The sequence below is a fragment of the Polistes fuscatus genome, unplaced genomic scaffold (genome assembly GCF_010416935.1).
Source record: "Polistes fuscatus isolate 324 unplaced genomic scaffold, CU_Pfus_HIC Scaffold8, whole genome shotgun sequence".
Taxonomy (NCBI): Eukaryota; Metazoa; Arthropoda; class Insecta; order Hymenoptera; family Vespidae; genus Polistes; species Polistes fuscatus.
The window spans coordinates 1,500,136-1,518,790 of NW_025113162.1; the positions used below are offsets into that span (position 1 = coordinate 1,500,136).

Below are 18,655 nucleotides of genomic sequence, written 5' to 3' on the forward strand. Positions count from 1 at the left end.
TGAAATTCTTTGATCATACATTATAACCTAGAAAATTAGTATGCCAGACACGTGACCATTTTATTCTTTTTATATTTTAACGACTGCACCTGCAACGATTACGTATTGTATTTAACGATCAAATGGCCTGCCCTAGTACGAGCATAGTCTGGTCTTTGTCCTCGATCATTTTACCTTTGCCATGTAAGTATGCTTAGGTATACATAGAGGTATATACATATATGATCCTATATCGTACCTATATAAAGGTTATATGTAGATTCAGAGGAAATTGACACGCCCACCCAAGCGAACTCGCAATCCGCGTTAATGGCCCTCCTGTTTTAACTTTAACCTAAGAGGATGTCGAATTTCCGTTCTTAATACGACACCTTTCCAAAATTATACTATTACATTACTATATACGAAAACATAGATTATTATAATTAATTTTTTATTAACATAAATCTATTTAAAAATTAATATGCAAATTTTATTTAATTAAAAATACATGAAACTATTTTAGAGGGTAAGCCAATAATGGCTAAGTGATTTAAAAAATTAATTACTCTTGTTAAAGACCTTTTAGGTTTGCAATTAAGTTTGCATTTTCATTAGTTAGCATTTTAGTCTTATAATCTTAAAAAAATTGATTTTTAAAAAGTCTCTCGGTAAAAAATAAATGATTTTTAAAATATCATTTAGAAATTCTTGGCACACCTTCTATTAATTTGACTCTGATAAAGTGCTATCCGACACAAAGAAAATGTTTTCCTTATTTTATTGGAATAGAATGGACAGAGAAATTTATTTTTTCGACAGATTTGAAACGGATGTCAGCATGGACGATCGAGCACCTTCCGGAGGAGCGATGACATCCGCTTTAGAACACGCGTTCTCCTGTTATGTAAACCACTCGATGTTCTCTCGATGCGTGTAACACTCAATCAAAGTTCCCGCCTAATTCAATATTCCCTGATCGATTTACGTTTCTATGCTTGTCTGTCATTGGGAGTGGCTCGAAAAATCCTTTTTTTTCCCTTAAATAAGCAAAATAAAAATCAGAATTTTAATCTGATAATGAGTAATCAAATAAATTGCACCAAAAGAATAAATAAGAGGAAGAAGAATAAAAATGGAGAACGACACGCAGCACTGCAGTTGTCTTTACATAAACTTCCATTTTTCAAAGAAAAATTGAATAAAACTTCAGATTTTATTATCGTGTAACGAAAATAAATTATACCAAAGGAAATAAAGTAAGATAAATGTGATTAATAATAAGGAAAAGAGAGGTTATGCTAGAAGATACGGTAGTGCAGTTGGTTGATCAACGACAAAAGCCGGTTAGTGAAGCCCGAACGGATCTCGAACAAATATCCGTTGGCCTTTTAAAAAATCCTCTCTAAATACTTATTTACTTTGTTTTAACTCTTTTATAAACGTATTACATTGGTGAATGTCATCGGATTATTTCATGATTGTTCTCGCCTTCACTGTGGTTAGAGTCAAAAATACAACCTTATCTTATCTTTCTTACATGAGGAGTTACGTAATCACGTCGAGATAATAAAATGGATGAAAAATAATTATCTAAAAAAATCTCTGTAAATCCTTTTCTTTTCTTTTCTTTTAAATAATCTCATACACATGACAAGTTAATCGTAAAAAAAATGAAGTTAACTACAATCGAAGAAAACGACATCTTGAATCAAAATTATAAATGGTGAACGTCCGTACAATTATTTATTATCTTATTTATTACTGATTGCAAATATACAATGAAAAATATTTGTTATTTATTAAAGATAATATTTTTTAATTGTAATATCTACTTTTTTTTATTTATTTATTTATTGAATACTACACAAAGAAACGTTTGTTTGACTATAAGTTATGATATTTGTGACGTATTTCAACCTGGAGATGATGTTAATACGTCAAACAACATATATCCTTGTATTCGATTAAAGAAAAGGCATACAGAGCAGATACAAAAGCTATCTTAACGCATAAAATATGTCTTTTCAAAGTCGACCGATGAGAACATTTTGCTTTTCTGCGAAATAATCAATGTTCAAACACTTGGGGCGGAGTGGTGGCAATCATGAAGACATTTATCGATTAAAAATAAAGTGATTCTTTCGATGAATTTCGCGTTTTATATTGGAAACAAAACAATGATATTATCTTCTTTTGCGTAGAAGAGATAAGATCGATTTTAAGGTTAGTTTTGCGAAATGATATTCAGAGAAAGTGTGAAGTAGTGAAAGTTTTCGGAATGTTTTTTTAACGTTCTAATACTTATAAATGTAAAGGTTACACGTAAGGTAGCAAATAAACGAATGAAGATGAAACTTCGATAATTTTTAAATCAAAATACGTCAAAACGTATCCTATGAACTTTTATTTTAACCCACCCTGTATATAATTCAATATATTCCTAATATTATACATATGAAACGATTTAAATAAAATTAGCAAAATTACAGAACAACATTCGGACAATTCCAAGCGAATAACCAATCAGCATCAGTGATTTTCAACTAAAAGTACACATTATATTGAACAATTTTTTCAACTCAAAATAAATGATTAATTTGACACATCTGGTTGATGATGTAACGACTTTTTAGCGAGTTTACAAAAGATGCTAATACGCGGAAGAAAGTATAAGTTAGCTTTGAATAATAAATTCGTCGTGACCTCTTGAAACGAGTACATCCACCCCGGAACGTTCGATAACATCTATCGATCCTCATTTCTCGTTGGTTAAACTAGAACGTCGTTGATACGCAGGACTTCGAAAACGTAACTATATTAGTAACTACAATTCCGAGTTAACATGACTGAAAATGATGAAGATCTTGAATGAAAAAATCTAACCTAAAAATTAAGCATTTCGGTCATGAAGTTGATAAGATACGAGATGAGAAAGTTAAGATTTAAGTTGACCGATAGATCAGGCAGATTTCTGTTTGATCGACTGAACGAAAGAAAGAAAGAGATACATAAAAGGACAGAGAGAGAGAGAGAGAGAAAGAGAGAGAGAGAGAGAGAGAGAAAAAGAGAAGAAATAATAAGAATATTTGTGAAAAGAAACAAGAAACGTGGACTTTCTCGCCCATGTATGTATGATAGATAGATAAATAGATAGGTAGATAGATAAATGAGATAGGAAGAAAGAAAGAAAGAGAAAGATAGAAGAGTAATGGCGAGAGACAAGCCGGTCCTCGCCGGTTATCAAGAACGTCTCGAGTGCGTCGAGTCGGAGTGTCTCTTTCTCTTTTTCTCTGGCGCTGTAGTCGACTCCCTTTAGCCTGAAGGAGATTGGAGAGAGAAAGAGAGAGAAAGAGAAAGAGAGAGAGAGAGAAAGAGAAACAGAGTGAGAGAGAGAGAGAGAGAGAGAGAAAAAGAGAGAGAAGACGACGGTATCGAGCTGACACGATCGATTCCTATCCTCACGCGAATATGCCGGCTCTTGTAGGAAGAAACTCCAAAGAATCAAATGGCGTCGCAAACCCTTTCTAGTTCCTACCTTTCTCTCATCTTTTTCCCTCTCTTTCTACATACAACATACACAAATATCCCAAGTCAAAGAGAGGGACAGAAAGAAAGAGAGAGAGAGAGAGAGAGAGATAGAGATAGAGAGGGAGAAAGAGAAAGAGAGAGAAAGAGAGAAGGAACATATTCGAGTATAAAATTGTTTTATTGTAATTTAACGAAAAGTACTGATCGAGAAACGTGGTCAGGTGTACTACGATAAACTTGTGTACGTATATGTATGCGTGTTACAAATAAGAGAGAAAGAGAGCAGTGGTTGGTCGCGCGCGCGCGCGCATAATTGGCGCATGAGGCTCTACACACTCACTTCCTCACGGCGCATAGCTTCCACCTGCAGCCGTTTTTGATACTCCTCGCACTCGTCCTTGTACTTCTCCATTTCCTCCTTCGTCTGCCTCATCTTCTTCTTGAGCACATCGAGAAGGTTACCCTGCACTTGCGTCGACATTCTGTCGGCTGTGTGTTTGGTGGTGTGTGCGTTACTTCGTCCGGTTGTGTCTTCCTCCTCCTCTTCCTCTTCTTCGTTTGTCCTCAATCGAGAGACACTAACTAATAAACTAACTAACTAACTAATACACACACGTAGGATATCGTGTGTGCGTGTGTGTGTGTGGACTCGTAAAAGATTGAAGAAAGATTAAATGATCGGATCTAGAAAAGTTTCTCTTTCTCCTGACGAATATGAAATATCTTGAAATTCTATCGAAATTTTCTTTTCCCTTTAATTTCGATCGATGTTACTTTAATTTTTCCGTAATTTTTCTTTTATAATATTGTATCACAAAAACCGCACAAAAAGAGTGAAATTGACGACAATTGATTTAGAATAAGAATGGGTTGTGATGAAGGATGAATCAATGGTTAATGATCAATCGTAGATGATACGTTTTACTCGATTAAAACGAGGCGGCGCCGCGCACGTTTCTCGCCGGATTTAACGGAACACGAGACGCCAGAGACACGACAAACGACACGACGCTCTCTCGTCTATGACGACGACGACGGCGACGGTGACGGTGACGGCGACGACGACGACCACGACGACGACGTGGAAATCCGCCGAAACAAACACACACACACGCGCGCGCGCAGGTAAATACTTTAAGAAAGATTTCAAGTCAGACGGAGACAGAGATTGGATTTCTAACGTAAGAGAGAAAGAGACGGAACTGACGACTAACACTGTATGGGTGTTCCTTACCGGTGTTAAAGCGAGATAGACTAATACACCGAATAAATGTTTAACGACGAAGGAGAGAGAGAGAGAAATATATATATATAATAACCAGCACCGAGCTGTCGCGCACTGACGACCACTGGCCGCTGGCTGTTGACTGGAGATCAAGATGGCTGCCCCCGGACTCCGCTGGACAACGCGCATGCGCAATACCTTTTAACAGACACAGCGCAAACCAACGCCGCCGACAAGTAGTCCCTATACCACTAATGTAAGTTCATATCCTAGTGTTGTTCGTAGTTGTTGGATATGTCGTTCAAGCTTTTACCGCTACTCTACTACGACTTTTCTTTTCTTTTCTTCTCCTTTTATTTCTTCTTATATTATTTTGTTATTATTTTGAATTATAATTCCGTTTTAAATAAATCTCTATTTCCATCTCTCGTTTGTCTATTCTTTCTGTCAGTATTTTTTGTATATTTTTATTTGTAGTATGAAAAAATCGTTGAACGAAGAAAAAACTTCTCTTTCTGTCTGGGGATTTTCTCTCTCTCTCCCTCTTTCGATGAGTACTCGCGATGTTTTCTTTCTCTTTCTCGCGCTAGGGGAGAGGCGGGGCGAACTCGAAGTATCGCTGCGCCGATCGACGTGTCGCCGCGCGCGCAAAACCATACTCCCGGAAATACCGCGCCCGCAATACCGAGCGCGCCCAACCGTTTGAAATCAACTCGCAAATAATCTTTATAAATTACTTTCCGGTTTATGAAGATATTTTTTTTCTTTACTATATTATTCATAGACATTATTAAATTTAAATTATTCTATACAACTTATTCGAAATTTAAATATTTATATCTTTTTTTAAGTATTTTATATATTTTTTCTATAATTATGTACATTTCTTTTCGTCATTTTTTTTTGGAAAAATAATTTATCAGTTGATTTGAATTATAATCTTCGTACACACACACTACTTTCCGTTTAAATAGACCTTCCCTTTTTTTATTTTTCAATAAATTACAAAATTGAAACTGCTGATACGATTCTTTTACGATTAATCGTTATTTTATTATCTTTTTGATTATATAATTGATTAATTTATTTTATGTTTATATTGTTGAGATTTAAATAAAAACTGTTGAAATATTCCCGCCAAAATGAGTAATGATCGATTCGTTAGATTGAAAGCAAACAAGTGAAATGATAACGGTAAAAATTCTTACTAGGAAGTCCGAACAACCGGTTCGCATAGGTCGAATACTTTTCTAAAGAGACGATTATATAGGAAAAAGAATGTCAGGGAACTTTAATAACAAACGCGATCTTACGTAAAAGATTATTTTCGCGTAATCGTGACACTGACATGAGAGAAAGAGATATAAGACGAATCCAGGATGAAAAACCGGTTTGGTACTCTGAACGAAATATTACGGCATACTCGTAAATATATGGATATACATATGAATATAATTTCATCGATCAAACGATCGTTTGATGAAACACGACAGAATAAAAAATTAATATTACTTTACTAAAATCTTAAAAACAAAAAAATTAATTTACTAATTTATAGTTTCTTGCAGAATTTTTAATTGGATTGATGAAATTAATAATTTGTTTACAGGCTTTTGTCTCACAATCAGTAAATGAACTAATTCCAGCCTAAAAAAAAGTCTCAAAAAAGAATGATTGATTTTTAAAATCATCTAGGAACTTTTTGGGTCCATTTTATATTTGAAATTTCTGAATAAATAAATTTCACTTTTATATATTTACTTTTACAACTATTTTCTATATCGAAATACGCGTATCTATGATTTTTGATCGAAATGTAAGATAAATTCTTAATTGAAATATCGAATTAAATGAAGTTTATGTCACGAAAAGGATTTAATTGTTATCAATACTTTAGAAATGTTAAGTTGTTGAACACTTGTCGTATCGTTTGGCAAACGGATATGGAACATAACGGTGGGAGGTAAGCAAAATAGTTCTCTCGGTCATTGTGTAACTCTATTAAGCTCGTCAACCTACTTGGGAAGTAAAATTGACACGAGCGAGATACGATGGCTGTAAAATGCGAATCCTGGGGATGACAGGAGAAATAAAGTAATGATCAACTGTATTCTAACGATCTTCTTACGTCAAATTGTTTCATTTTAAAATAAATTATGAAACATTTTTATTTGAAAAATAAAAAAAGAAAGCGAAAAGAACAATTTATTACACATAGATAAATCTATGAATCAAAAATTGAAAACAAAATAAATAAATAGAAATTTTGTTTGACCTTGCATCGTCGATAATCGATTCATATTTTTGTCCTTATTGGAATACTAATCGATCGTGACTCGATTAGAAATATCGATCGAAAGTTAGGAACAATGACAATTCATGCACCACCGTCGATTTTAATTAATAACGTCAACCACACCACTTCATTAAAAGGAGAGAACACGGTGTAAATCGTAAAAGGAATGTTTATTTCAATTTAGTATGACGCACAAGTGAACGTCATCGAATAGGCACGTCGAGAGCATCGCGATAAGTATACTCGTTCCAATTGGAAATATAACCGAGTTAACATTATTTTTTTTTTTGTTTCTAATTTAATCGAACTAATATGTAGCCCCAATAACGATGAAAGTATGTTTTATCCTACTGGAAAGTTTAGCGAAGAAATGTTAAGAAATAAGAAAAAAATAGAGAAATACAGAAAAAATGGAGAAAAATAAAAAAAAAAACGAAAAAAATATGCGCTTGGAAAGTTCTATCGATCGTTTGTATTCTTTCAGTTGGTTGTTGCTAAGCGTCCTAAGCTCGCATCAAATGTTCTACTAGTCGTGAGAAACCTTACGTACTTCGTTGTTCCATTTCGAAGCACGTTCTATATTGCCGATGTATTTTTTTTTCTCTTTTCTTTGCACCTAATTTAACATAAGCTTCACTTGGATTTATTAAAAAAACACGTAAACGTTGCACGAATATATTTTTCATAGTAAACAAAATATTCTTATATAAAAGAAATAATAATATTAATGTATGAACAATAATTATTTATGTGAACATATAATTCAAAAATTAACAATTACCCCATAAAAAAGAATTAATAATAAACAATCAAAATAAACGAGCAATAAATTTGTATGTTAACATATTAAAATAATAGTGATTGGTTGGCTACCATTTTACTATTAATATACAATGTCACAATAACAACAATATCACTGTGTTAAGACATTTATGTCAGGTTGTAATTTGTTATGTCACATCCGGTTTACGGTATTCTTATCCTCTTGCTCGAACGCTTTTCACTTTTTTCTATTTCTCAAAGTATTTCTGCCTCGATAAAAAGAAAAGACATTGATAATAACAACAGCGATGATAGTAATCACTTGTTATGTTAGTGTAGTTGTCCATTATAAAAAAAAAAATGTGAGCATCAATTTATGTTTTTTTTTTTTAAATAAAACGATAATTGATTTTTTGCAGTAAGCATTGTTCATCGCCATTTTGTGTATTTTAAATTCATTTAATAATCTATCGAAATAAGAATCGATGACGCATATTAATAAGTGCATGAAGTAAAAAAATCGTCGAGAATTTATTGTGGCAACGAGCGTGACCAAGTAAGGGAGACGAATTCTCAAGGATGCGTTGTCCCTTCGTAGAAGCTTACACATTTTATTTCGTTGAAGGGAACGCAACCGCTGACGTTTGGAAGGTCAATAAAATGAGATAGATGATCATCAACTATCCTATTACCTTTTCTAAAGATACGAATATACAGAGTGGGTCAAAAGTTTGTAGATTATTCCTATCAAATCTATTTCTCTATTTTTTTTTAAGCAAATTTTGTTAAATTATAAGCCTAATTTTTATAAAAGTCTAAAAAATCTAAAAACAGAATAATTTAATTTTCAAAATTGTTTTGAAACTTTTGACATACTTTATATGTATTATACTAATTTATTAAACATTTTGAATTATAATATTTGATAATTTATTTGTTAAATATGTTGATTTATTTTTACATCATCTACTCGTATTTTTATCCTTTCATGATGTCATCTTCCTTTTTCACTCGCAACACTGTAATAATTATATTTTAATATAAAATTTCAAAAACTATAATACCGACTGTATTTTATAATAATTACAAAAAATTATTAGAGAATGAATAATTTTGAATTATTAATATCCAAGTCAAAGCAGATTTCTTTTCTCTATTCAAAGAATTGTAAAAAACACATTATACAGACATCAATAAGATAAGAGAATATTGAAGATAAGAGAAAATTAAATAAAAAATTTCAACATTCAAGTTTGATTTCACGTGATTAATCATTCGAGCTATTGAAAGGTCGTCATCGAGCTTGCTCATCTTTAACACACAAAAGAAGAATAAAAGGAAGAAGAAAACGAAGAAGAATTTAGAGTGCATGTTCCAAATTCTTCACTAATTCAAAGGAATTTGTAATTTCTGGTAGAAGAGACAAAACAGAAAGTGCATGTAAAAATACGCGTACACAAGGGAATGAAAGATGACGCTTAGGAAAATTTATTCCTGAACGCGTTCCGGGTGGTTCGCTTACGCAAGCAAGCAAAAGACTCCCCCGACATTCCCCAGCCCCATTCCTCATCCTCAAACCCCGCTTCCACCCTTTTCTCTTCTCAAGGAGTTCCAAATAAAAAAAGATGCAAGACGGCTGGATCCGCGGCTTATTTTTAGAACGAACATCAACGAGAAAGAGAAAGAATGTGTGTGTATGTACATGTGTGTATTTGGCTAACACACTGTGCAAGATGCAAGACTTGCTTGCTTGCTACGACGTTGTTACCAAAAAAAGATGCGTGCCTTAGCGGCGCCATATTTGTTATTCTTCAATTTCCTTTTTCAAAATGTCGACAAAGAAAAATATAGGTGAGGTTAAAAATTCCTAGGTTATTTAAAATATTAAGTATTCTTTTTCAAAATATTTTAGATCAATTTTCCTTTCAGATTATAAAACTACAAGCTTGGGAATATTGTTAAGATTTAAAAAATTTCGTGAAAAAGAATAATCAATATTAAATATCGTCCAAGAATTTCGAGCTCATCTCGCGCATTTAAATATTTATGATTTTCAAGAGGAACGATAGGGTTGCCATCTGTCGAACGTTTCGAGTAACATAATCTGCAAAGATGAAATCAATTGGCTAACATAATCTCCATATTTTCTTTTTCATCTTTTCTTTTTGTAATTGAGATTAAAACAACGAGTGGTAAAATTTCGCAATCCTAACACACAGACCTAATTTATTATTTTTATAATTAATATTATTTCAAAAATGTGACAAGAATTCAAACGATTACGTCAGAAGAAAGAAGTTCTTAATGTAATTCTATTATAACTTGAGCAAGTTTTAAGATGAACATAACGCATTTAGGCTTGTTCTTGTTTGGGTTCTGAAGACTGATTTATAAAAGATATGAACTAACGCGATACTAATTTAAAACGTTTGAATCTATTGTGTTGTCTGATAATTCTACGTAATTGATATAATTCGACGTAGTCATTTAACTTCCGCGATGAACTTTGCACGAACTCATGGAATTTTTGCATGTCGCCTCGTTAATATACCCGTTTGAATATAAAATAACAAGAATAGATTACAAGATTTATGTACAGGATTGGACACTTAAATCAGAACAGATGTTACAATTGAAATGCTCTACTATGATTATATATAAAAGATATATATAAATCAACAACGAGTATCGTTTGAATTAGCGTATATAAATAGAGCATGATCGAATATAGTGACATTTCAAATGGATAAATACATATCTACATTGGTCACGTAATCAACGCCCACGCCATTGTAGTATTAAATAAATGAAAAAGAAAGTTAATCGAGATAGTATTAGAAGGTAAAAGTCGACTATACTAATCTCTCAATAAAGATTAGAGTGATTTACTAATCAAATATAAATAAAAAAAGAAAATAGAAAATTGATCCTTAGTCAAACATTTTCCAGTCATCGTTAGAACTAGACAAATGATCTTTGTTTGGACCTTGTCGCGTTGTCAAGGCCACTGTGACGTGACTAAGGTTATCAGACATACGAGTATAAAAAAAAGAACATTAAAAAAGAGAACTGACTGACCCGCTTTAGTTGATTGCCCATGATATTCTGTAATTCGTTCCTGATTAGACTGAATTTCATCATGGTGTCGCTGGAGAATATGGAAGAGCCAAATGCGAGTCCAGGATAATCAGCACATCTTTTTCTTCTTCTTGCTTCTCTTTCAGCTTGTACTTCGGCCCTTTCGCTGGGACACCTGAGTTTAGCCAACTCAGCTATTTCAGGGTCCTCTTCGACATTCGTTGATTCGTCGTCAGAATTTCCATCACCTCGAGCCCTTGCGACCGCGTGCTCAGGCTCGAGTCTGTCGAGGAAGAATTTCTCTTTCATTTCGTTGTCATCGTAATCGATTTCATCGTCTATTTCTTCTTCTACTTCGTCTAACAGCAAGTCGTTAATTATTTTATTACTTTCTTTCTCATCGTCCTTGATTACGACGGTTCGTTCGGTGTCCCAAGCACGTGGTGCATTAACGAGCCTAAGTTTGCGCGTCAGATCGGTGCCCTTTAAATCCTTCGTCCTGCGACGATTATCGGCTTTCTTCTTTTTATCTTTCTCCTTGTTATGACCATTATCTTTATCAATGTTCGTATCCTTATCGATATCTACGTTATCTTCCTTGTCCTTTCGAACTTCAAACTGGACGTCCGGGCTACACTGCGCGAGCCTTGATCGGACGTCCAAATTCTCATTATTCTCAACTTTCTCTTCATTTGTCCCAATAATCGTAATCTCTGAAATAGTTGTAGTTGCCGTCGTAGTATCTTTACTGATAGTTTTCGTGGATTTGTTCGATTTGACATCATCGTTATTAGCTTCGATTCTTTTCGACAAAGAATCTCGCAACCAATGGGAGCCCAAAGAGGTTGTCGTCTCGGGGAACCCTGTGTGATCCTCGAGGAGGGTATTGTTATTGTTGTTGTTATTGTTATTAGTATTATTGTTTGTTGTTGTTATACCGGCAGGGCCACACTGCGCGGGTCCTCTGCCGGATGCCTCGAGACGTCTCCGTGTCGAGTGACGCGGGTGATGCTGATGACCGCGACGTCTTGCGGTCGACGCCGGCAAATGCTCCATGATCGGGACGATCCTGGACGGAACATGCACCAGTATGCCAAACCTTCAATTTTTAATAACGACAATGGACGATTTTGACTAAAAGTTACGGCAAACTGACCAACGATAACTATCCTTGGACCTTTAATAACTAATACTCGATAAAAACGTGTTCCTTTAACACTGTAAGCGGAACGCGCGCGCTACTTTGCGACGTGTCGTCGTGCTGAGCTGCACTCACGTCTTGATTCTCTCTTATTCTTTCTCTCTCTTTCTCTCTCTCTCTCTTTTTCCCTCTCTTCGTCTTCTTCTTTTCTATATCTATCTCGCTCGCTCACCGCATAAGCCCTACCGCCATCTTGTCTGTCACTGGCTCTCGGGCGACACGTTTCTGCAGTCGCGCCGTTCACCACGCAAACTTCATCCCCACTCTTCCTCTATCATCCTCTATCTCTCTCTTCCATCCCTTTCTCTCCACCATTCTCTTTACGATCTTAACGCCTTCTCTCTCTCTCTTTCACCCTCTGTCTATCCCCACCTAACCAACCGAAGACTACAATTCGGGTTAACCCCTCTCCAACCTACCGCCTATTTACTTTCCTAACCGCCCACCCACCGTCGACTGGATGCCAACCGAATGCTCACGAACCTCCCCGAAACACACATGGGACGACGTTCGTGCCCGATTTCTAAACACGAACTGCGTCTACGCGAAAAGAGAGAGAAAGATAATTGTTTTTCTTTCTTTATTTCTTTCTTTCTCTCTCTTTCTTTCGTAAGATTATTCGTCACGAATCTATCGAAGCGACATCTACTTTATCGAGGAGTACAGTCGGTAAACGCAACTAGCGCGAACTGGTGGAACATATTTTTACTACCCGCCAGTTTCAAAATTTTCATCATTTACTTACGTAATTAATTTTTTTTTCTTTATTTGGTAGTTTTGTTTCAGGATTTTCTTCCAGACGATAACCGATATTGGGACGACGTAGCTCGATTAAAATTGGTACTGAAGTGTACTTACGTTCTGAAGGGCCTTATCTTTCTCTTCCAATTTTGCGTTAACCTGCATAAGAGCTTCCTGGGTCTGATCGAGCTCGTTCTCGATGGTCTGGATCTTCTTTTGCAACGCACGTGCTTCTTCCTCAGCCTAAACGATCAAATTTATGGTTATTATTATTGATATTATTATTATTATGATTATTATTATTATTTCGATACTTCATTTATTCGAATGCATATTTTTTTGATAGAAAAAAAATGTATTCCGAGAAGAGCAACCGGTATTTTATAATTGCATCATTAAAATTTAATTTTTTTCTTCCTTTTCTGTTTTATATGGATCGATAATAATTAAAAAGATTTAACGATACTAACCTTCTCGGCACGTGCATTGGCATCGCGAGCCTGTTGTTCGCAGAGCAAGGCGCGATCTATCGCACTCTCCTTCTCGAACTTCATTCCCTGCATCTTCTTCTTAATCGCGTCCATGATGCTGCTTTTATTGGCTCACTCCTTGGTTACGATAAATATCTGCTTGGAAAAAAAATTCTCATTTAATTTGTGATTATATTGTCGAAATTATTTGTTATCGAAATAATCCAATAATTTAATTATTGCTCTCTTATTGTAGTCAAAAATCATTAAAGAAAAATGTTCATTCATATTACATTAATAAATACTTAATTTTCTAATACAATATACCTAATAAATAGATTAATTTAAAATTTATCGTTTAAAAGTGTGTGTGTTTCAAACTTTTCAATCCACTTTCGTGTGCATACAAAATTCACATAACATTCATTACATAAAAACAAAAGAACAATTATCTGATCAGAAGATAGAACAAATTTCATTCAATTATCTTTGAATACATTTTCTTACTTCATAATTTGTTCTATCTAAAAATAAATTACAAAATCAGGAAGCTAGAATATCCTATGAAAATCTTTGCAACATTCAAATTTTCGAATTGACGTGTAAAATTGGCGAATGGTTCTATAAACAATTATATAGATTAGCATTCTATTAATAAATTGAACGTGTGTGTGTGTGTGTGTGTGTATTAGATTCGATAGAATCGAATTCTCCTTTTCTTAGATTTTCTTCTTCTTGTGTTTCATTCGATAGAATTTCTGTTGGGAAAGAATAAGAGATCTTCCAAGTTCGAAGTATAGTCCTGGCTGTTGTTGGCTCCGGAGAGCTATGGTATGCGCGTCGTCGTCCTCAGGAGCGCTCCAAGGAGGAAAATAAAAGTCAGCAGCGGCCGCATTCAGGTTTTATCCGATCGTTTCTCCGAGCTCTGGCCACAGCTCGCTTAAGCGGCCAGTAATCGACGTGCCCGCAAAGAAACCACTTCTACGATCTTTCTTCCACCCTTTCTTATTCTTTTTCTTCTTTTTCTAACTTTTATATTTATTTATTTTCTTTCTTACTTTTAATGCTTCCCTAATTTTTATATTATAAATTTAATTGAAATTATTAATAAATTAATTTTCGAGGTGCCAGATAAAACAAAAAATACACAATCTGACCGTTTTTGTTCATTAAATAATTATATATTACAAAATATATTTATATTATATATGTAAATATATTGTTAATCATAAAAGGTTTGTTATCAAGTATCTAGGTGATATTAAATGCTAATTTATTTTTAGATTCTAATATTACGAGTCTAATTTATAAAATTGCAAATATACACCGGCGTGTATAAAAATTTACTAAAGTTAGCAATACATTTTGAAAATCACCTACAAACTTTTAACCTATCCTATAAAATATTTTTTTTATTTATATTTTTATTAAATTTTCATTTAGAAAAAAGAACATAGGAAAAAATCTTTAATTAAATAACGATTATTGAAGAAAATATATTAGTATTTTTGTCGTATCCTAAATTCGTTAGATTAAATTCATAATCTGATAAGACTTGATACGTCCAAGCAAACAAATTTGGTTTCTTTCTCCCTCTCTGTCTATCTCTATCTGTGTTTCTTTATTTTATCAGGCACTCCGAAACTAGTTCCCTCGAAACTAGCAGACTATATATATTTGCATCATTCATAGCGTATTTTTAAACTGAGAACGGCCGTGTTCCTCGCTCTCGAATATCGCGTTCCTGCTTTCGAAGCGAGCTCTCGTTCGCGCGCGGAACGTAAGAAGTACATTGGCGTATCACACGATAGATCTCTCTCGTGTTAAACAGAGCGAAATTTTTTACTTTTTTTTCATTTTAATTCGTCATCCTAATCCCCTTTAACCATTACGTATTAGGACGAATCCAAAAAAGAAGAAAAAAAAATTAAAAAAAAGAAAAAAAAGACACAAAAACAGAATCGTCGTTGATTTATTTCTTCGATTTGTCGATCGAATTTTTTCTCGGTCAGATAATATATTTTAACTTATTTTTTGTTGTTATCATCCTTTGTACGCCAATGCGAGAGAGTACACACGCATATCCGCGTCACTGGTTTATGCGCGAGCGAATGTGCGCGATTTCGAACGAACGAGCGAGCTGCTTTTGCTGCTCGCTGGCTGGCTGCTGCTGCTGTTGCTGTTGCTGGTAATCAGAGATGCCAGGCTTCTCAACGAGGAACAGAAAGGACATCGAGCTTCAACATCGTGCCTTAGAGGAAAACAGATATACTGGGATATGGAGGAGGATAGTCCGATAAGAATTTGCTTTGCTTTCGCTTTTGCACGGAACTTTCCTTTAATTCCTGTTCTCTTATTTTCATTTTCTTATCTTCGTTTATTTTTCATCTGGATCGAATTCACTCAACCGATTATAAATGTGATTGATTTTCATTCAAATTTAAAAACGTATTCCTACGAAGATTTGCATTCGATCGAATCAATTTAAAAAAAAAAAAATAAAAAGAAATGATTTATAAGAAAACATACGTGCCGGTAATTATTATAATAGTAACTTGGGTCACAAAAAATATAATACAAATTTATTTGATGATTTGTTTTACGATATAAATAATTTCAATGGTCAACAAAATAATAATTTTCTTTAAAATAAATTCAATCAAATTCAATGCAATTTCCTGACGACGAACTAAAGAAAATATGAAAAAAAAAAAAAATAAAATGAAATACAAAATATGCAAGTATTATTTTTTTGCATTTTCTTCGGGAACGGGGGGGGTTAAGAAAGAAAGAAAAAATAATTCGAGACGTATATATCACGAGAGCTCGATCCAAAGTGCGTGCATCGCGACTGAGGGTTATTTATAAGTGCAAGAGGGAGGTGAAGGAGGTGAAGGAGGAAGAGGAGGAGAAGGAGGAGGAGAAGGTGGTGAGGAGGGTGGTAGGAGAGATCGTTACCGCCTGCCGACATCGGACCATTTCGGGTTACGCACAGCGAAGATCGACCCTCGGTGTCTCGTTACATCCGCGCGATATATGATTTTCTCAAAAAAGCGACATTTTTGCACCTCCTCTCAATTCGGGTTACGATCCGCAACGATTTTCTTTAATTTTACGCGAACAATTTAATTACTTAAATCCAATTTACAAATTATAAACTAGAGAGAATATAATTTTGTACTAATTAATTCAATATAAAATTATTATATAATTATTATAATTAAAATAGGCTAATTTAATTTATCGATTTTTATATCTCAAATGTATATATTTTTTGAAAAGTAATTTAATTATTTTGTTTGTTTAAAATTATTACGACGATTAATTGGACGAACGTTTGAATTTACATTGTTTCTTGTTACATTTCATCTTATATAGTTGTAAAATCTTTTTTCTTATATTGATGTAATAATTAAAAAAAAAAAGGAATTTATTTTGGATTGAAAATTTTAAAATTTCAATCGACTTTTACGTAACCAATCGATAGTTACAAAATCATTTTCTCGTATTTTTTTCTTTGTTCGAATCGTGTTCTCGTTTTTGGCAAAAGTTCATGATTAGCAAAAAAATATATATTTATATACATCGAAATCGGGTCGATTCGGAGTAACTCGAGCTCCCTCGCTGAGCTATGTTTGTATACGCATGCTAAAACCAAAAAAAAAGAAATAAATAAAAAAAAATAAAAACTAAAAAGAAAAGAAGAGAGAGAAAGAGATCTCGTGAGTCATAATAATACACCGATGATATCAAAGAATTTTATATTCAATTCTCAAACGTTTTCAAATCCAACTTTCCAACAGATAATCCAAAACATATCAAAAATTATCTTTAAACAAAATTATTCAAAGAAGCGATATTTTATACCTAAAAAAAAAATACAAGTATTGAGATCAGTGAACGTCCGATTTCTATATCGAACAAGATCTCGACCTTGTTCAATCTCGATCATAAACGAAGGATACGTATGTGCATACTTAAATCTCAAGGACCATCTCAAACACGAATAAAAAATTTCCAATTCAACTCTTCTCTCTCTCTCTCTCTCTCTCCCTCCCTTTTTTCTTTTTCTTTTTCACGTTTCGAATACTTCAGACTCTCCTACGTTGTACATAAGTTTTTTTTTTCTTTCACAACGAGATGCGAGTTTGCACGTTCGAGAATTCCATAAGCTCGTTGATCTATCTCTTTCTCTCTCATGCATTCCCTTTCTTTCTTTCTTTCTTTCTTTCTTTCTCATTCTTATGCTCATGACTCAAGTTTTAATCTAACAAACTGAAGAATATTCCTGATCGGTTTCACTTTCTTTCAAAACGATTCACGTCTTTTTACCGCACTTTTAATTCTTTTTTTTTTTTAATATAAATTCTTGGGGAAGTTGTCCTAAAGTTTTATTAAGTTAATTCGATGTTAGGTGATATATGGGAAGCTAACTTAATAATTAGGCAAACTGTTATTTTCTTTTAGAGATTGTACCACTTGAATTTTTCGTTTTGGGAAAGAAAAACAGAAATTTGATGCTAAAGAGAAGAAGAGAATGAGAAAGAGTGTAGGAGACCGGAAGATCATCTGGTCATATCTTAGAAAAAACAATACTGTTCTAGAGGAACAAGTTGAGAAGAAAAAAGGGAAAAATATCTATTGATGAGAACCGATGATCTTTTGGAGATTTCAATGCCATCATCTTCTTTCCAGCTGAATGCTAGATCGGATATTGGCAAAATAAAAAAATTATAGCAGCCTATTGGTTTTCATGTCAAAGGTATACGGTTCAACGAAGAAGAGGAAGAAGATAGAAAAAGCCTGGGAAGAATTATTGAATCGAGTCTGAGAAACGGGTCCTATCTTTGGTTTCTAGAAAACCTCTGGGATTGAGATAGCATGAGAGGGGTTCTACACGAGTATCCTCAACGTAAAGAATGATGTAGCTGAGGTATGCTGAAGTTGCAGGTTCGGAACGAAAAGATTAGGAACAACTTGACTTCGAGGAAATCACATTTACCAGAACAAATTCGAAATTGTTCAGAACAATTTTGAAAGTGAATCAAAGTCGTTTTAAGCTATAAAATGTGAAGACGATTGATATGCTTTAAAACAACTGCCGATGAACGATGTTCCACTGATTTTTAAATCATTCTTTTGATATTTAAAACTTGGAATGTTTTACAATATTCATTTTCTTATTTTTTTCTATTATTTTATGCATTTTTTGATCTACTTAAATATATTAACACACGCACACACACAGACAATATTGAATATGATTAAAATATATACAAAAATACACATAAATCACGTAATAATATACCTACTTTAGTCGTTTAATCCTCTTTCGAATAAAATAATGAAAGATTTTCCAATTTTTAACAATC

General features: G+C 33.8%; 1 protein-coding gene across 15 annotated transcripts in view; it reads right to left on the minus strand.

The window, feature by feature from the left end:
- The window catches only part of LOC122525079 (tropomyosin Per a 7.0102), a 37,945-nt gene that overhangs the window by 18,920 nt on the left and 370 nt on the right, over positions 1 to 18,655 (minus strand). For 5 of the 15 annotated variants that reach the window (XM_043647673.1, XM_043647677.1, XM_043647676.1 and 2 more), the window contains exons 2-3: positions 13,284 to 13,439; positions 12,931 to 13,056 (exon numbers count right to left, since the gene is read on the minus strand). In XM_043647673.1, coding sequence (XP_043503608.1) covers positions 12,931 to 13,056; positions 13,284 to 13,397 — 240 coding nt within the window. In that variant the 5' untranslated portion in view covers positions 13,398 to 13,439. Of the gene's footprint in view, positions 1 to 3,850; positions 4,277 to 10,871; positions 12,596 to 12,930; positions 13,057 to 13,283; positions 13,440 to 18,655 lie in introns of those variants that run through there. The other 10 variants (XM_043647665.1, XM_043647671.1, XM_043647669.1 and 7 more) reach the window with 7 other exon arrangements.